Source organism: Phycodurus eques, chromosome 20 (assembly GCF_024500275.1).
Source record: "Phycodurus eques isolate BA_2022a chromosome 20, UOR_Pequ_1.1, whole genome shotgun sequence".
Taxonomy (NCBI): Eukaryota; Metazoa; Chordata; class Actinopteri; order Syngnathiformes; family Syngnathidae; genus Phycodurus; species Phycodurus eques.
This window is the reverse complement of record NC_084544.1, coordinates 11,744,322-11,762,284: the sequence shown is the minus strand read 5'-3', so window position 1 is coordinate 11,762,284 and position 17,963 is coordinate 11,744,322. Positions and strand designations below refer to the sequence as shown.

The following is a 17,963-nucleotide window of genomic DNA, read 5'->3' as shown; positions in this document are numbered from 1 at the left end:
TGCAAGAAGTTTCCTTAGATTAGTGATGGAAGTGCACAAGTTATTTTCAAACTCTCATCAATACAGCAAAAACAACTATGGGGGAGACACTCATAGACGCTAGTCACAAAGCTCCACAAAATACCCACTACGAAAGCTTTGCAGTGCGCATGCATATCAATCACTGATACAGATAGGGCTTGCAGACTTCAAAAGGACACAATGATGGAATAGAAAAGGGGAAATAATAGAGGAAGAATATGAGGTGAAGTTTAGCACAATGTAAGAACCAGAATATTTTTGAGTGAATTTAAAACATAGCTGCTGCCTTTATATGAGATGTCTACTTCATCTAGGCACAAGGGAAATGCAAATTCAGTAGAAAAAAAAAAAAACAACAACAAAACGCAGAAATATTAAATCATTCCCACAATTATAAATCTTAGTTAAAACTGCACAACACGCATGCAATGGCGCAATAATGCAGCTGGTTTTAACTTTGCCTTCCATACTCGCAGAGTGTGACTGAAAAGCTAGTTTCCTGAAAGACTCTTATGAATTTCAATTCAAAGCTGCTTCGTGATGCACAGCCCCAGTACAGGCCTCTCGTTATGCAGACACTGGGGTTTATGTGGCGGCTCGAGCTCGGCACTCTATGGCAGGTAGAGCCATGAATTGACTTTGGCACGAAATGGCAGCTGCTGCTTTAGGCTCTTGCATCCGTGCATACAAAGGCAGTGGTTGCACAACTGGCATCGCTGTTTTATTATCAAAGGAGACAGACTGAACCTCCCACCCAATGGCAACAGCATCCAGAGGGTGGAACTTGCAGACTTGTAATCATGTCTAGCATTTATGAATCCACCTTTATTTTCTACATCAATATCTCACATTTTCTTTATGTATCTTCTCACCTGTACAGTATGTTTGTTTAAATGTATTTTCGGTAGCTTCTGTAAGCCCGTTTGTGCCTCAGCTGAGATGACATCGGGTTTCATTGTTTTGCTTCTCAACCACGTGTGCTGCATGCGCAACTTTACAGTACATGCGACGATGCGCCTAAGCAATGAGCCACTGCATGCAGATTGAACAGACAAGACGGAAGCGGTGGTCTAGATAGATTGAGGTAATAAAAACAGTCCTACTGTAGGAGATGTTTTATGTTCAGGGTTAACAGAAAAGCAGCAAAGCCATCCCCACTGGATGCAGCCCCACTGGCTCCTACCTTAGTTAAACGGATGGTGGCACAATTTAAGTGAGTGACAGCGGAGAAGTGGGAACATTTAGTTTCATAGATTTGGGACTCCCTGGAGATTTTTCTCCTGTAAGCATTTCTATGGAGACCAAAATCCAAACTGAGTGTGCATTTGGGATGTGCAATTTGTTTATTTTAGTTTGAAATTGATATGGCTGGCTGGCTAATTAGCTTTCACTTAATCTACAGTAAATGCTGAACAATTTTAAGCCATTTTCTTAACATTTTCAAGCACTGCTTTTCATTTTAGAGCAAGTGTCCTAGTGGTGTTATAGAAGATCTCACACAAATTGTCTGAGTAGTCAACTCAATCAAGGATGGTTAAATCTCCTCTAACCGTATAATTCAAAATGTTCAGCAGATGTTCATCCAACTTTAACGTCAATCCATTTTACAGCAGTCATGCCTCTCGTCAATCTCTGGAGATATAATCGCTGCCTGTAAATGTGGGATGTTATGAATGAATGTTGCGTTGAATCCATTATTTACCAGTGAGTTGTAATAAATCTTCAAAGTTATCTTATTAATGTTGTTCTTTGAAGAGAGGGGGGGAAAAAAAAAAAAAAAAAAAAAAAAAAACACGCAGATTCGCAGTTGCATGACCATGAAAAAGAGTTTAGACATTTACCAGACATGAGCATCTTCATGCATGGGATTGTGTCCAAAATGATACTGTTCTCAATCCCGCTGCAGGGGATGCTGCTTTCAAGGCCTGATTTGAGACATCAGATATTCTAGGATATCAAGATTATAAAGCCTTCATGCTTCAATGCAAATATATACCTTTATTCTATTCTCAAAATATAATAAAAAATCTCAGCAGCAGAGAGAGGGAGGGTACGGAGGCGAGGTGAGCTGATAGAAATCTTCAGTGGTTATTATTGTTCAGACGAGTATGTAGGAAGAAAGAGGGGAGGGAGGATATTAAAACACACGCACGCACACACAAACCTACTTTGGAAAAGTATATGTGTGAAAGGGAGGACCATCAAAGAGGAGACAACTGGACGTTTTCATCTAAACTATAAAATTACATGTTGCTCTAATTTGACTCACCAAATTGTGCATGTGTGTCTCTGATTGGGTTTATGATTGCAAGCGAAAGAAAATAGTGTCTATTAGCGGAACAAGGAAAAAGAGTCTCAGTGACGGCCTAATTAAAAGTGTCAGTCAGTGGGCGGGTGGCCAGGAGCAGGATGAGAACATTGCGCTCACAAGCTAGTAAGACAAAGAGTCAATTGCCAACTGATCATGATGATGACAAAGATCTCTTGTAATTTATCATGACAGGTTAAAAGAAAAAAAAAAAAAGGATGTATTTGCTTCTACTAAGAAACTAATCAGCACTGACGTTGCCATGGCAAACCTTAATCACCTGTTTATGGTCTATGATAATTTTTGGACAAGCCTGGATAGCTGGTTGGATGCTTTTGCAGTATCAGTACCACCTCTAAATATTACTTGATTAGAGTGAAAGAGACAAACAATGAGCATTGTGGCTAACCAAAACAACGCAGTTCTAACTAATCAGCTGTTCCTATTCAAATTGATACTCAGTTTGGATGTCACCAACGTTAGTCTTTACTTTTCAAAATGTTGGGTCATTCTTTTTTTTAATTTTATTTTATTTTTTTTACTTTGAATAGCATGCCCTTGCCCGTCTCTGAGTCGTGTACCTCCTCTCTGTTCATTAGTCTCCCCGGCGCCATGTCAGACTTGCCCTTTCCCCATGTGTCTGTCAATCACTTCCTTGTCTGCACTTGTGCCTCCGACCTGTTTTAATGATCACTGGCAATGCATATTGTGGTCTCAGTTTTCAAGCCCTCTCACGCATTTGTGTTTAGACAAATTTTAAAAATCTCACGTTAATTCTAGTCTCAGTCACATGGTCCACATAATTTTTAAAGTCAGAGTTATGTAAGTTTTGTGAAAAATGCAAATGCTTGTCAGAATTTGACTCAATAACAATGAATACCAGTGCAAAAATCTAAAAGGGCTGTCATTATTGAACCTTTGTAGGATTGATTTTCCTATAGCTAATTTGTCGAGTAATCGCTGCCTCCCCCATTTATTTATTTATTTATGTTTTAATATTAACATGCTCATACTAACATGCATTTTATTTTCATTTATGAGGGCTGGACCTTCTATCCTTAAACTGCATATGTTGTTACTGAGGGTATGGTATAAACTGTACAGAATCTGAGGCAACAAAATTAGCCTTTGAGAAAATGGTTAGCATTCACTATTAGCATTAGCGCACTAGTGATTACCATTGTATGTCAGCTTACTCATACATCATGTTGAAATGAATAAAATTTTTGCGTTGACCAATTTATGCGGTTCGACTTAGCCGAGTGAGACGATTTTTTTCCACAGCCCTAATATATATATACAGAGGTGGGAAGTAAGTCACCCATGTGCAAGTCACAAGAAAGTCTCAAGTCAAATCTCAAGCAAGTCCCAAGTCCCTGTGGGAAAGATCAAGCAAGTCAAGTTGAGTCGCCCGTAAATTTCATGCAAGTCGAGTCAAGTCATTTCTTGGTTTAAGCAAGTCGCATGTCAAGTCATACAATCTTGCTCCAGTCCCAACATCCTCCCCCCATCGACTAGACTCGAGTCCCCCATTTGTGTGTTCTCTGTGTGTATAGATAGATAGATGCATGCAGGTATCTTCTAAGTTGTGTATCCAGTAAAAGCTGAACTACTGATCTCTTGTCTCATATTCATCTTTTGATGTGAAGCACAAATGTTTTCAGCAAAAATACTGCAAAGGCATTGGCCTCACTCTTCCAATATTTTTGGAGGGGAGTGGAGTTAATCATAGGATATATTCACAGATGATTACTATAATTTTATAATAATTAAAACCATATATATATATATATATATATATATATATATATATATATATGAGCTTAATTTGGTAACTAAAGTTTGAGAAATGGCTCAGTGTGAGGCAGCCCAGTTCTGTAGCAAACTATAATAAATATATTTTATTAAATGAATGTGTGCCCTGCGATTGGTTGGCGACCAGTTCAGGGTGTAACCCGCGCCTCGCCCGAAGATAGCTGGGATAGGATCCAGCACACCCGTGACCCTAGTGAGGATAAGCGGTACTGAAAATGGATGGATGGATGGATGGATGGATGGATAAATTAATGTTTTGCATTGTGTTATCTCTGAGTTTAGAGATGTTTTCGCTCTCTCTTTAGATTGTGGTCATAATGCTGTGGTCACATAATGTACCAGATATTGTTTAAAAAAAATAATAATGTTATGACCCTGGTCTTATTACAATATCGAAATTCAATTAGCATCCACAACGTACAGTATGCAATTACAAATAATTTAATCAATTAACATTAAATCATTTAATCCTGTTATCTACAGTACATGTGATCCTGCTAAATTTGGAACCATGATTTTCAACCTGTACCTTGTACCAATGCACTATGAAGTAAGTAAATTTCCATCTTCTCTCATGCATTATTTCCCTGTTTCACTGTTCCTGGTTTGTAGGGTCTTTGATGTGTTATTTTCAGTGGAACATTTTTTGGTCTGGGATCACAATCCCGGATTTTAGATTGTAATGTAACATAATTTGACTGATCAATGATACGCATTAATGAGCTCGGATCACTGTATATGATTTGATTTTTATATGAATTTTTTAGAATTTTGTAATGTGAAGGTGATGCCAAAGACTGGTAGAGCAACTTTGTGTACGTGTACATACAGGCATGCCTGTGCATGATGAAAAGTGTTTGCTCTTCATCCGATGAGCTAATTAGCCTGTCACCAACCTCTCTGGCTGGATCATGGAGAATTTGGCGACCGCTCTGAAAGACAGCGACATCTCAATGGAGACTCCCCACTGTTTGCACAGCAGGACTCAACAGAGGCTCTCTTAGCAGAGGCACCTTACAAGGTATTATACTGAGAAAAATTCTGTAGTTTTATGATTGCTGTCCCCCCTTGGCATCATTTTGTCATTGTTGTATTTTTACCACTTAAACTGCATTGGAGTCTGCCCTTCAACCCTGAATTATACAGTACCTACAGTATTGTGTGGTCACCTTCCCCCAAGCTTTGCCTTGGTATCAAAGTGAGCATCACACTTTCCACGACAACAGAGAAAAAAAAAACTTTAAATCCATATACAGAGCACACATGGCTAAAGACTCAGAGTGCCTCTTCATAGACTCCAATTACAAGGCAAGAGATAGGCAATTAAAATTCCCATCACAGAGTGACAAAGCATCTTAAGTGGCTGTGCTATAGTCCTGAAAAGTAGCTTGATGACTCTATTCATTTAGTGCCTGCTGAAGCCTCACCTTCCCATCACTTCTAATTAAGGAGGCAAAAAAAAAGGATTCAAATGCCTCCATGCAGAGTGCTGAAGGCGGGGATGAGCGGAGAAAAGGTAGAGAGGTGTGAAAGTGGACGGGGGGGAAAAGCTATTGGGAACCCGATAAAGAAAAGCAAATGTGTGTTTATTGACAGCCAGAGGAGCTGTGATTCAGACAAAACAGCAAATACTCAATGTCAAAAAGTCCAAAAGAAGTGATCCCAGCCAAATTATGACTTGCAAACTGATATTCAAATAGTCACACAGAAGCATGCGCTCACATCTATCGTTGGTTGAAAAAAAGTGTTGAGTCTGACTCAGCTCCATCTCCTATTTTAGGTAACATTAGATTCAGACTGCCGACATGGTTGACCAGTCATTAGCGCATTTGCCTTGCAGTTCTGAGGTTGAGAGCTGGAATCTGGGCTCTGGCCTTCCTGAGTGGCGTTTAGATGTTGTCACTGTGCTATTTTTCTCTCTCTTTTTCTTCAGGTCCCACATAAAGAAATAAACAAAAAAAAAACATGCTAAAACTCATGACCACAGTTGCGAATCGAAGTATGAACACTTTCTTGTCTATATGTCTCCTGTCAGAGTCAGCTGCGATAGGTTCCAGCCCTCCTGTGAACCTTGTGAGGATAAGTGCTATAGGAATTGGTTGGATTGATAGATTCAGACTGTCACTGTACAAGACACATCATTTGAGTGACTCGCTGTGGTGACCACTGATGAGACAAGGCCAAAATTTGCAACAACCTTCGGATGATGCAGGACAATTCAGCACCAATTCAAAATTCCTGCACAATTTCTGTAAATTCCTATTTTATAGGAATAATTGTGAATGAATTAAAATACCATAAAATTAATCAGAAATACAGCCTAGGCATTGTTAAAGTGGTATGTATATAAAAAAAAGGGTATTTCTAAGTGACCCCTAAGTTTTTGAACAGTTGACCATCATCATAAAGTTTGAACTTCAACAAAATCAGACAATAACTTAAAATATATTTTTGAAAACTATTCCCATCCATTTTCTATACTGCATCATGTTCACAGTCTACCCCTGCTGACAGCTGACTTTGTGAGGCGGTGGAAATCTTGAACTGGTCACCAGCCAAGCACATTATACAGTATTTATTTAAAGATATTTGTTTGCATGTATGTTCCCAGGAAACATTTTGAACCAAATATTTTCAAAATTCCTCAGATAATTTCCTGTGGCAATTTTCTATTAAGTACAACTACGTTAATAACAACTACATGGAAACATATATTACAATAAACACACTGCTCTTGTTTTAAACCCCCAACTGAGCATTATTATCTGAACAAAATAAATCATCTTGGGACTTTTTCATTTTCTGCTCATATTTGATTTCTTGCTCTATGTTTTAATTTGTATGCATTGTTTTCCCACATTCATCATCTCGTTTCCAAGTTATTTCAGCTCATAACCTGACTGTTAACTTGTAGTGCTTCTGACACTTTTCCTTGGTAGCTTCTCCACTTTGAGTCATTCATTGAGTTCGCCGTCTTTACTGTCCTCAAGCGCCGCAATGACAGAGTTCAGACAAAGTTGCTGTTGTACGCACAGCATCTATGGGTGTCTGCACTACATCTTTATCCCCGAGCCTCTTTTCCTCTGCACCCAGAAGACATTCGACTCGCATTGCTACACCACTCACCTCTCCTCATCCCATCAACTTCTATATTCAACCGCTCCCTTTTCGCCTTCTGCTTTTATTCGTCCGTCTCTCAGGCCTGTGTAACTCCGCGGGGACCAGCCATCTAAGCAGAGCCAGTAATCCTCTCAGGATATTGAAATGCCAATCCTTCCTCCTCCCTGACCCACCACAACACTTCAGCCATCCTGCATCCCTCTCTACTTCTCTGCCTCAGCTAAAGGGCTTTGGAAGTACCACCAGGGGCCGAGACATTCAACCCGCGTGTGTTTTCAATCACTCGCACACACACAAAAGCTGAACAAGCCAGGGGGAATATACCATTGCGTCGTATCGTTATTGCACCTACGGAGATGCACAGAGTTCATTGCATGCAAGCGAACATGACAAATGTTGTCACGCACAAATGGCCCGGTGCATGTACCGCAGATGCACGTACACGGCGACACACAAAAAAACAACAACTAGATAAGCAGCCGTGGGTAATTCTGATCCCCCATTTATCCACCCCATGGCACATCTACTCACGCAACCCCTGCTACTTTTCTATCCCAGTCCTCCAATTTATCCATCCATCCAAACATGCAAAACTACCCCCATAACCCCCAATAGCCTGGGGGGCTCTGAAAAAAAATATTCTTTACAATTCCATCTGTTTGGGAGCAATCTACTGCTCCTTAACAAATGTGCAAACATACCTTCAACTTGCATATCGTTGCTGTCAGACTGAATCCTCACATCTCCAAAATCATTTCAGGAAAAAAAAAAAAAAAGCCATCTTGCTCGAGTTACCACACACTACATTGTTCAAGTCGGGATTGTACCCTGTTTTGCTACCATATACTGTTGCGCACCAACATCAACACCACACCATAGTCATGATTGCTATTTTAATTTGCTAAAAAAAAAAAAGCTAATTTATTACATCTTCATCGATTAGAACATTACAAAGAACCTAACTACTGTGGTCCTGCTTCTGCAACAAAGCAATATAGCGCTCGATTTTTAACAAAAGACACCTACTCAAATGTATCTAACTAATTATGTGTCTTTTTTTTATGTTTTTATGTCTCAAAGGTATTCTCTGTTAGTTGACTGTCTGTTGTCGTACTAGAGCGGCTCCAACTACCGGAGACAAATTCCTTGTGTTTTTTGGACATACTTGGCAAATAAAGATGATTCTGATTCTAACTAGTTTCTATCTTTTCTGTCTAAAAATAAATAAATAAATAAATAAATAAATAAAAGTACAGACTTTCAATTTTGAGGATGCGCACAGTCGAGAAGGTGGAGTTCAAAAGAGTAACATTCCAAAATTAAATGCCATTACAAACACTGTTGACTACTACAATCCGCACACATACACAGCATTAATCACTGCAATACCGAATGTCAGTCTAAATACTTTCTGACACTGAAAGTTTTCAGAAACCCTTGCAAACACACTCCCCCAACTCCTTGACCAATCCCTCATAACACGGTTAGCAGGCAAACCTAAATATCCAATAGTATCTAAAAATCACAACTGTGGCAAGTTGTAACTTGACCAACAGACAAGAGGGGGGAAAAAGATTAGTGAAAGGAAGAATCGTGGCCAGAGGAACAATTATAAATACCGGGTTGAAAATATAAATGCTGTATATATCAAAATACCATTTTAGCGACTACATCTTTGTTAAATTGTCATTGCTTACCACATGGATCTATGCTTTTGATCTACTACCCATGATATTTGTTGTTCAATTTGGAGGGGGTTGTTGTGTATACAGTTGACATAGACCAAGATGTTTTTATTCCATTATGACACTTGTCATATGTCATGAAATATGTTAAGGCTTAGTAGAAAGACCATCATACTGGCTGCTTTCATCTTATTACTCAATTTGAATCACGTGTCACCCATTCGTATGAGCTACGAAGCCCATTTTCCTTTGTTAAATTCAAATGAACTAAGCAAGCAAACAAAAACAACTCATTTCTTATTGTTTTTCTATCATCTGCTTCCTTGCCGTGCATCTTTCAGTGTCACTATTGTCGATTCTCTAATTAGATTGCCAATCTTCGAAGAATTTTGATTTTGTTTGGGTGAGCAATTTGCATACAAATCAACATTTTCAAAAACCAAAAAGGATTGCAGCAAGTTTGTTAGGGAAATATACACTGTATGTGTGTATTCACATCTTGAAGGCCTGGTCTTGTTTTATGTGATTCCTGTGTTTATTTACTTAATTTTACAACAACAATAATTATTGTTGTTGTTATTATTCAAACTCAGCTGTGAGATACTGTCCATTTATCATTACATAAGATTCTTAATTGTTTTTAAAAATGTGCTCACCTTTCCGCTCCAACTCTATGAAAGTGACATCTCCTGACTCGTAGAATATATAATCTAAAATATCACATATGTTTAATAAACATGACTCACCAGGTAAGTTTGTTGACACATTGACCTGTGTGTAGAACCTCTTGTTGGGCAGAAGCTCAGACACTCCATTCAAAGCCTCCACAGTGAACGTGTAGTTAGTGTTGGGAAGGAGATTGACCACCGTCACCGTTCTCTCCGTCAGACCGACCTGCTGAGGCACAAAACCGATGCTGGCCCCGCAGGGCTCGCACTGCCTGCCAGCGCAGCGCCGGCAACCCACGCTGTAGGTCAGATCGACCCTGCCACCTGTGTCGGAAGGCGCAGCCCATTCCAAGATGAGAGTGGACTGCTTCACGGTGTAGACCAAGTCTTTAGGTGGTGAGGGGGGTCCTAAAAGACAAGGAAATGTATGTTAGTTTACTTTATAATATCAGATTTCACAGAACAACTGAAGCAACTGAAAACAAAGTAAAAGTCCGAAGTCAAAATGTTTTAATCCAAACCTTTCCACTAGAGGCTGATCAATTACTACGACTACTGCAACTACAGTATTACTAATACCATTACTACGACAATAACATAAATACGATGATACCCTGATTTGCTCAATCAAAACCCTGTTTTATCCAGAAAGTGATGTTTTAAAAAAAAAAAAAAAAAAAAAAAGTTATTTTGATGAAAAGTAATAAGAAAATGCAACCGAAAATAAGTACTGAAACTTAAATGGGTTCAGTTATCCCAGAGGCTTATGGAAGTGCTTCTATCACCTGAACACAAAACATGCAGCAGCAAGCATGGACACCAGCGCTAACGTTAGGGTCAACAGTTTAGTACAAGTAAGGCTAATTTGTCTCAGTGGGGCTGAAAGAGGCGAATAAATAGACCTAAGTTAGAGGTACAGTGAGACCAGGAGGTTTGTTTTTATTACCACACTAAAATGTTAAATCACTAAAACTTTATACTGCAGCAGCAATATTTGATGTTTACAGGAAGTCATTTAAAAGCTTAATGTAGCCGATTTGAACTGCTAAGTTAAAGCCTTAACTATTGTCAACTCAAAATGCAATTTGAATTCATATAGCAATGGTTGAATTTGGATCAAGCAATCTGGTTGACTACTGTATGTTGTATCCTGATGGAAACTATACATTTCGGAAAGAATTTGGTTGACGTTCTTATTTACATCTAAAATCTAGTATTGGAGATTTGGATATCGTGCAGGTGTACCTAATGTTATAGCCTGAAATTGCTTATCGCCATTAGTATGGATAACATTTGCCAAATAGGCACACACTTGGTACGGTACACACGTACTGTCCAAAACTCTTTTTTTGGGCCACGGTTTGGTACATTTTCATTTACATTTTCTTTACTTTGCCTATCAAAATCAGCATTTTGTAGTGTACTGAATAATACAACTTATTTCAAGGGTTTGCTCGACTGTGGTGTGTCCAGCAAGCGTTATGTACAGTATATCAGGATACGAACACAGGAGAAACTTTGTCATACTGCTTTGTGTTTGCTTTAAAAGTACAGGCAAGCAAGCAAGGAGGACCGCAGGTCTGTTTGTATTTTCCGTGGTTTTGCAAACAAAACATCCTGAAAGATCACATCCCATATTTAAAAGAACGTTTTGCATTTTTGGAGTGGAAGAGGCAAACAAACATATTACTGAGGTACAGAAAAGGAATTGATCACTCCAATAATTTGGGGGAAGCCAGCAACTGCATAGAAGCTGTGTTTTGTTTTATTTTACTAGCCCCGAGTGCGTAGCTAGTGTAAAACTGAAAAACTGTGATCCATAAATGTATACTGTACCGTGCAGCACGGACCACTACGGTCCCATCCCTTCTATGGAGAAGGCTTTACAGGTTCTTGTAACAATTGCTTCTACATTTATAATTGGATGGTGTTGATTCTGCCAGGAAAATGCATGACGTGCTATCACAAATGTGTCTTAGTACATTTTAATAAGCTTGAACAATCCCCTGGCTAATGATGTGTCACTTCCTCTAAATTAATATATACCATCCCCATTGTCTTTCTTTCTTTGACTGTCAGATCAATAAAATTTTGGTTTATACTTTTATTCTTGGTGAGATCCCCACCAAGGTATACAAAGTCACTTTAGCTTCTGTGTGTGGAGCTTTTGCATGTTATTTTAAACCCCAGAGTGCTTACAAATACAATAGAGTGCAAATCAGATGACGGAATATAATCCTCATTCAGTTGTGTCCTGACTAACCTGTCTTTTCCCGCAGTCCTTGCAGACAGAGGGCTCAATAGAGTTGAGGTCCATTAAAGCCCATGCATTTTATATGCCAATGTGTGTGTGTGTGTGTGTGTGTGTGTGTGTGCGCGTGCGTGTGTGTGTGTGTGCGCGTGTGTCCTGCGCAATGAATAAGTAAAGGGGTGCTGCCATGTGCGTGAGCAAACACGTCACATACCACAGCTGTTCCCTCACTCCACTGGACCCACATTGAGAGGAGAATTACATAAGATCAGAAGAGCATTTAGTGTGAACCCACACGCATTTAATGTCGACTCAGCTGGGACTTTATTCATGTTTGCTTTGCCTTGGTAAAGAACTTTTCTCGTTTCTGCTTGACAATTTCAATGCATAACCCAAGTCTGCGTCCCCGTCCTACTCTCCTCGACTCATCTTTCTCCTATTTTTTGCTCTTGTTGTACACTCCCCATCTGAGACAAACTTCCTTGTTGATTTACATAAATTCCATCAGCCTGCAAATTGTCTGCCGTAAATGTAAAGCAAATTCAAAAGGAATACCTCAACCTATGGGAGTGGCTTTTTGCACATATAATTAAAACCTATACATTATCCGAATTGATGGATTCATCCAGGCTACTAGTCAATGCAGTTCTATGTTTGTCATTCTTGCTGGTGGTTGTCAGCATCAAACAATTCAATTTGCGGAGGCATACATTGGGAAACATTGTGCATCACTTTTTACAACACATTTGTTTTCTCCCCAAAGCAGTTAAAATGCTGCCATCATCGCACCGTCAGCAGCAATTCCACTCACTGCAAAGAAATGTACCTCAGATGACATTGGAACTTTTCACTTGTAAATATAAAAGTAACTTGTCTAAATATGCATGTTTGTGTTTATCGGTGATAACATGGGGGAAAAATGACATTAAATAAAACCATATTTAGATAGAATGCAATGCAACCTCCAGACATCATCCAATTGTTGATCGTTTATGTGTTATGTATTATTATTATTATTATCATCAGGTATGTAGCATATATTTGTTTGGATAAAAATGTGTACTCATAGGTCAAGCATATAAAATGATTAAACCTTCGCCTTGGCAAATCAACTGCTTATGGTTCAACAACATTTCATGCTGCTTGGGGTTTCCAATCAGGACCAACAGTTCTCAAAATCTTGCAGCTGCACCGGTAAAGTTGACACACTGACGCAAGCATCAAAGCATACATTTGGAATATTTCTGCAGAGTTCGTGAAATATTAAAACGCACATTTTATCTTCAGTGAAAAACAACTGAATGGAAGTTTATGGGTTGCAGTACTTTCAAACGCCAGTGGGTGGCGCCTTGCGTGCACGTTTGTCGCTCTGTCCCTTTTGGCTGCTGTCAGTTCAAACGAAGAAAAGCACTCTTTGATGACTGTAAACCAAGATTTCGAGGGGACCTGCTAATTAATTTAGGGTCCAGTAGCTGTCTTCTCGTATCTGTCTCGAACAGTAGGGCCACAGGGAAGAATGCAGTTTTGTCTGCTGTACCATCAATATGAAACAAAAAAGCAGGTTTCAGGTTAATTATTTTCAAGTAGAAATAACATAACCTCATCAAAATTTAAGAAAGAAATACAATACTTGGCCCATTAGATCTAAAGTACTGTTACCACAAAAAATTAACATGATACAAGCAGCATTCCTTAGTAAATTATTTAATTTAGCAGACATACGGAGTATTAAAAGTACTCCAAGATTCTGTTTTATTGAATGTTACTGAATTCTCATTAAAAAAAAAAAAACTATTCTATTTACATTACACAGTTTATTCATCACTCTTGTTATTATTATAGCCCCAATTCCAATGAAGTTGGGACGTTGTGTTAAATAAAAACAGAATACAATGATTTGCAAAGCATGTTCAACCTATATTTAATTGAATACACTACAAAGACAAGATATTTAATGTTCAAACTGATAAACTTGACTGTTTTTAGCAAATAATCATGACCATAGAATTTTATGGCTGCAACAGGTTCCAAAAAAGCTGGGACAGGGTCATGTTTACCACTGTGTGTAACAACATTCAATAAACATTTGGGAACTGAGGACACTAATTGTTGAAGCTTTTCGGTGGAATTCTTTCCCATTCTTGCTTGATGTACAGCTCAGCAGTCCGGGGTCTCCGCTGTCGTATTTTACGCTTCATAATGCGGCACACATTTTCAATGGGAGACAGGTCTGGACTGCAGGCAGGCCAGTCTAGTACCCACACTCTTCTACTACGAAGCCACACTGTTGTAACACGTGCAGAATGTGGTTTGGCATTGTCTTCTGAAATAAGCATGAAAAAGACGTTGCTTGGATGGCAGCATATGTTTCTCCAAAACCTGTATGTACCTTTCGGCATTAATGGTGCCTTCACAGATGTGTAAGTTACCCATGCCATTGGCACTAACACAGCCCCAAATATCTTGTCTTTGTAGTGTATTCAATTAAATATAGGGTTGAACATGATTTGCAAATCATTGTATTCTGGTTTTATTTAAGTTTAACAACGTCCCAACTTCATTGGAATTGTACTTTATTTCTCGATTAATAAAAACAATCGCCCTTCTTACTCCTGTTCTCTATCCATGTGGAGGATTGGCCAAATCTGGGGATGATCATAATTACTGAATCAATTGTGTAATTAATGTGGTCATTAGGCTGTTACAACGTTATCGCACGCGGATCGGAGAGCTCAGCAATCAATATTGTAATTAAACCACACCATGAAAGCCAGTATGACTACACACTCAAGAATCTGCAGGTACACACTAGTGAATGTGAATGTATGCATACAGACCATGTACACACAGACCGAGTGACCTCATGGTTTTAGTGCCCTGAGTAGTTCGAGGATATACAGCCCATTATTTTACCATCTAATTACTAAGCTGTTCTCTATGCAGAAATCAATACAGCTACCCTGTATGGTCTTTGTCCTATTGGCCCTGTAATGCATCTTTATTGGAGAGTTGTGGTATTTGACATGCAAGATGAGATGTGGGGGTGTGGGGGGGGGGGGGGGGGGCAAAAGATGAGGAATGAAATGATAATGTGCACACAGTGGGGATGAGTTTGTAGTGTGCCGCGTGTGCTTGTTGCTCCAGGACAGAGGGATGAAATTTCAGTTTGACAGAAGGATGAAGAATAGTGTCGCAATATGTGCCCGTATGAAATAAGCGAACTGAGAAAAGAGGAAATGAGAAGTGACAAAGAAGACCGTTGAGTGGTAGTGATGAGTTAAAGGGGCCCTACTACGCTCATTTCAAGCTCTCTCCCTCTCTTATTCAGGGACTAAAATCATTCAGTTCAAAGCTGCAAGGACCTCTGCCAAGGCCACCAACACACTAGCATTATTACTTTCATACTATACACACACATTAAAAAAAATAAAAAATTCTATATCCATCCATTTTCAACACCGCTTATCCTGGTTAGGGTCACGGGGCGCTGGAGCCTATCCCAGCTGACTTTGGGAGACAGGCTGTACTACACCCTGAACTGGTCGCCAGTCAGTCGCAGGGCACATATCGACACAGACATCCATTCGCACTCACATTCACACCGTCACTGAGTGGGAACTGAACCCACACTGCCCGCACCAAAGTGAGGCGAGTGTACCGCTACACAATCAGTGACACAATTTCTACAAGTAATTTCAAATTATTCAGACCATATTTCAAGTTTAAAAATTTCGATTATATCAGAGACACCTGGAGAGAGTTATTGATCTTACAGTGGTGCCTTGACTTACAAGCGCCCCAATTTACGTGCTTTTGAAGTTATGATCTTTTATTTGGCTTATTTTTTGTTTTTTACTTTGTGAAGTGATTTTTATTTTTTACAGTACAGTGCTATTTTTCTTTATTTAAAAACACGTTGTTTCTTTATTAAAAATATGTGGTTGCCCTGAAACAGATTGGCATTACAATGCATTTTAATGAGCAGAATTGACTTGATATCCGCGAAAATTAAGTCACAGTCTCAGGATGAATTAAACTTGTAAATCAAGAATCATGATTAATTGATGAATTAACAATTGTGGACTAATTCAAACTGCCTTAAAGATGCAAAAAACAAACAAAAAACAAAAAAATCTGAACCCAAGGGTGACGAGACACTGAGGTCCAGACGAGCCGCTGACATTTGTGTTTAATGTTTTGCATTGCAGATTGCACCTAAAATCTTGAAGCCTGCTGAATCCTGCTGTACTTTGTGGTGCCTTGAAGCCACCTACAGCACTGAAGCGGAAAAATACTCAAAGTAGGTTCCTTTTCCTTGGACTGAGCTCATTATTTGAAGATGTTCAATGAGGGGAAATAACATAATCGGCTCTCTTTAAGAAGTCATACTGCATTGAGGTGGTCCATTAAATGACTCTTCTTTATAATGGTTATATCAGCAAATGGCTGCAAAATAGTTTAAGATTTGTTGGATGTGAATAGAATGTAATGCATAAAGATAAAGAAAATGGCTTAATGGGTTTACTTTAAATGTAATGTGAACCTAATGTTAAAATATATAAAACGAGGGAGGAATACCGGTGATAGTAGGGTATTACATGTTAACTATAGAAGAAATGGTGCATAGCGAAAATGTTTTTAGGAGGCCTTTCAGAGTAAAGGCACAAGTTAGAAGATGTTATAGTTTGTGGCAAGTAGATTTGAAACATGGAATGTCATTTTTTTCCCATCTCTCCAGGGGAGCATCAACTGCTCAGTCATATCAAATGCGGACTGGATTTAGCTATCTTCACATTCTTGATATGATTGTGGAGATAAATTCCCACAAAATGAAACAAGCCCGAAAAAGTAATTTCAATAAAGAAATGAGAAGTGTGCATGGGTCACTGGCTGGAAAACATATCACATTAGTTTCATGGAAAGAAAAAAAAAAAAAAAAAAGACAAAGGACAAGATGCATACTGTCTTTGTCTTGGGGCGTGCTTGGCAATTTTTCAATGCAATACAATAGCAGGGCAGGTACAGAAGGTGAAGGAGGGGTGAAGGCTGAGGTGGAGAGAGACAGATGAGATGTGGAATGAAGGGATGAGGAGGAGCAGAAAAATTGAATAAAGGATGAGGATTGATATTCAAAAATGGCAGTACGAGAGGAGGTTGCAGGTTAGATGAAGAGGTGACAGATAAGAGGCTATAGAGTAAAATACATGACTTAAGTATTTCCTTAACAAGCAAATGGTGGAGCGACATACTGCTGAACATCCAGAATACCCAAGTGACAGGCATACAATTGCTCATTTCATGCAAAACCTTCCATAAGCAAGATTGCAAGAAAATTCCAAGCGGACGATGATGCTTCAGGAGCCACATGTAAACAAATGTAAATTATTATTACGTGTGCATGGTGAGGAGGGGGAGTCCAGCGGGGTTCTGAAGTGGTCCTCTTGGCACACACACACCACTGAGCCCTCATCCTCGGAAACACTGTTTGCTGGACAGGGAAAGCACTCCTGCTGCCTGGAGGACATCTTGTATGATCCAGGGGGACATGCTGCAAGAAACACATAAAACATCAGATAGGGCAATCTCCACATGCGCACCTGTCCTCCACTTATCTTATTATATAGAAGAACAAAGTTACAACAATATTCTTGCAATACTGCAAACATGCTTTATTGTTTTATAACAATTGTAATATTTAAAACAAATACTGATTTAAAATTTGTATTATTGTTCACTTGGTGTGTAACTACACTTCAGATTCCAGGCATTAGTTCTTGAAAGTGTGAAAATAAGAACAAATGGAGGAATTAAAGAGTACGTGAGTGAATCCGCAGGGAAGCGCAGACGAGAAAAGAAGACTTTGCCTAAATCCATTTGACAGGAACAATTTTCACATCACGTGTGATCAGTGGTCGGCACAAGTGGTTTCAAAGAGCGCTTGGAAGAAACTCTAAATAATGATACAAAAAAACCTTGGAGGACTGTGCCAGCCTACAGTTCTGAAAGCCTCAAACTCCATTTTGGGGTGTTGTTTTCAGTCGCCCCACTCTATTTGCAAGACGTTTGAAGTATCTGCAACATTCTCAAGTGTAACT

At 39.2% G+C, this 17,963-nt stretch overlaps 1 protein-coding gene across 3 annotated transcripts in view; it reads right to left on the bottom strand.

Annotated features, from left to right (window-relative positions):
* Positions 1-17,963, bottom strand: part of LOC133395401 (ephrin type-A receptor 7-like) — a 151,833-nt gene that overhangs the window by 39,713 nt on the left and 94,157 nt on the right. For all 3 annotated transcript variants that reach the window (XM_061664244.1, XM_061664245.1, XM_061664246.1), the window contains exons 4-5: positions 17,261-17,416; positions 9,696-10,025 (exon numbers count right to left, since the gene is read on the bottom strand). In XM_061664244.1, coding sequence (XP_061520228.1) covers positions 9,696-10,025; positions 17,261-17,416 — 486 coding nt within the window. The remainder of the gene's footprint in view (positions 1-9,695; positions 10,026-17,260; positions 17,417-17,963) is intronic.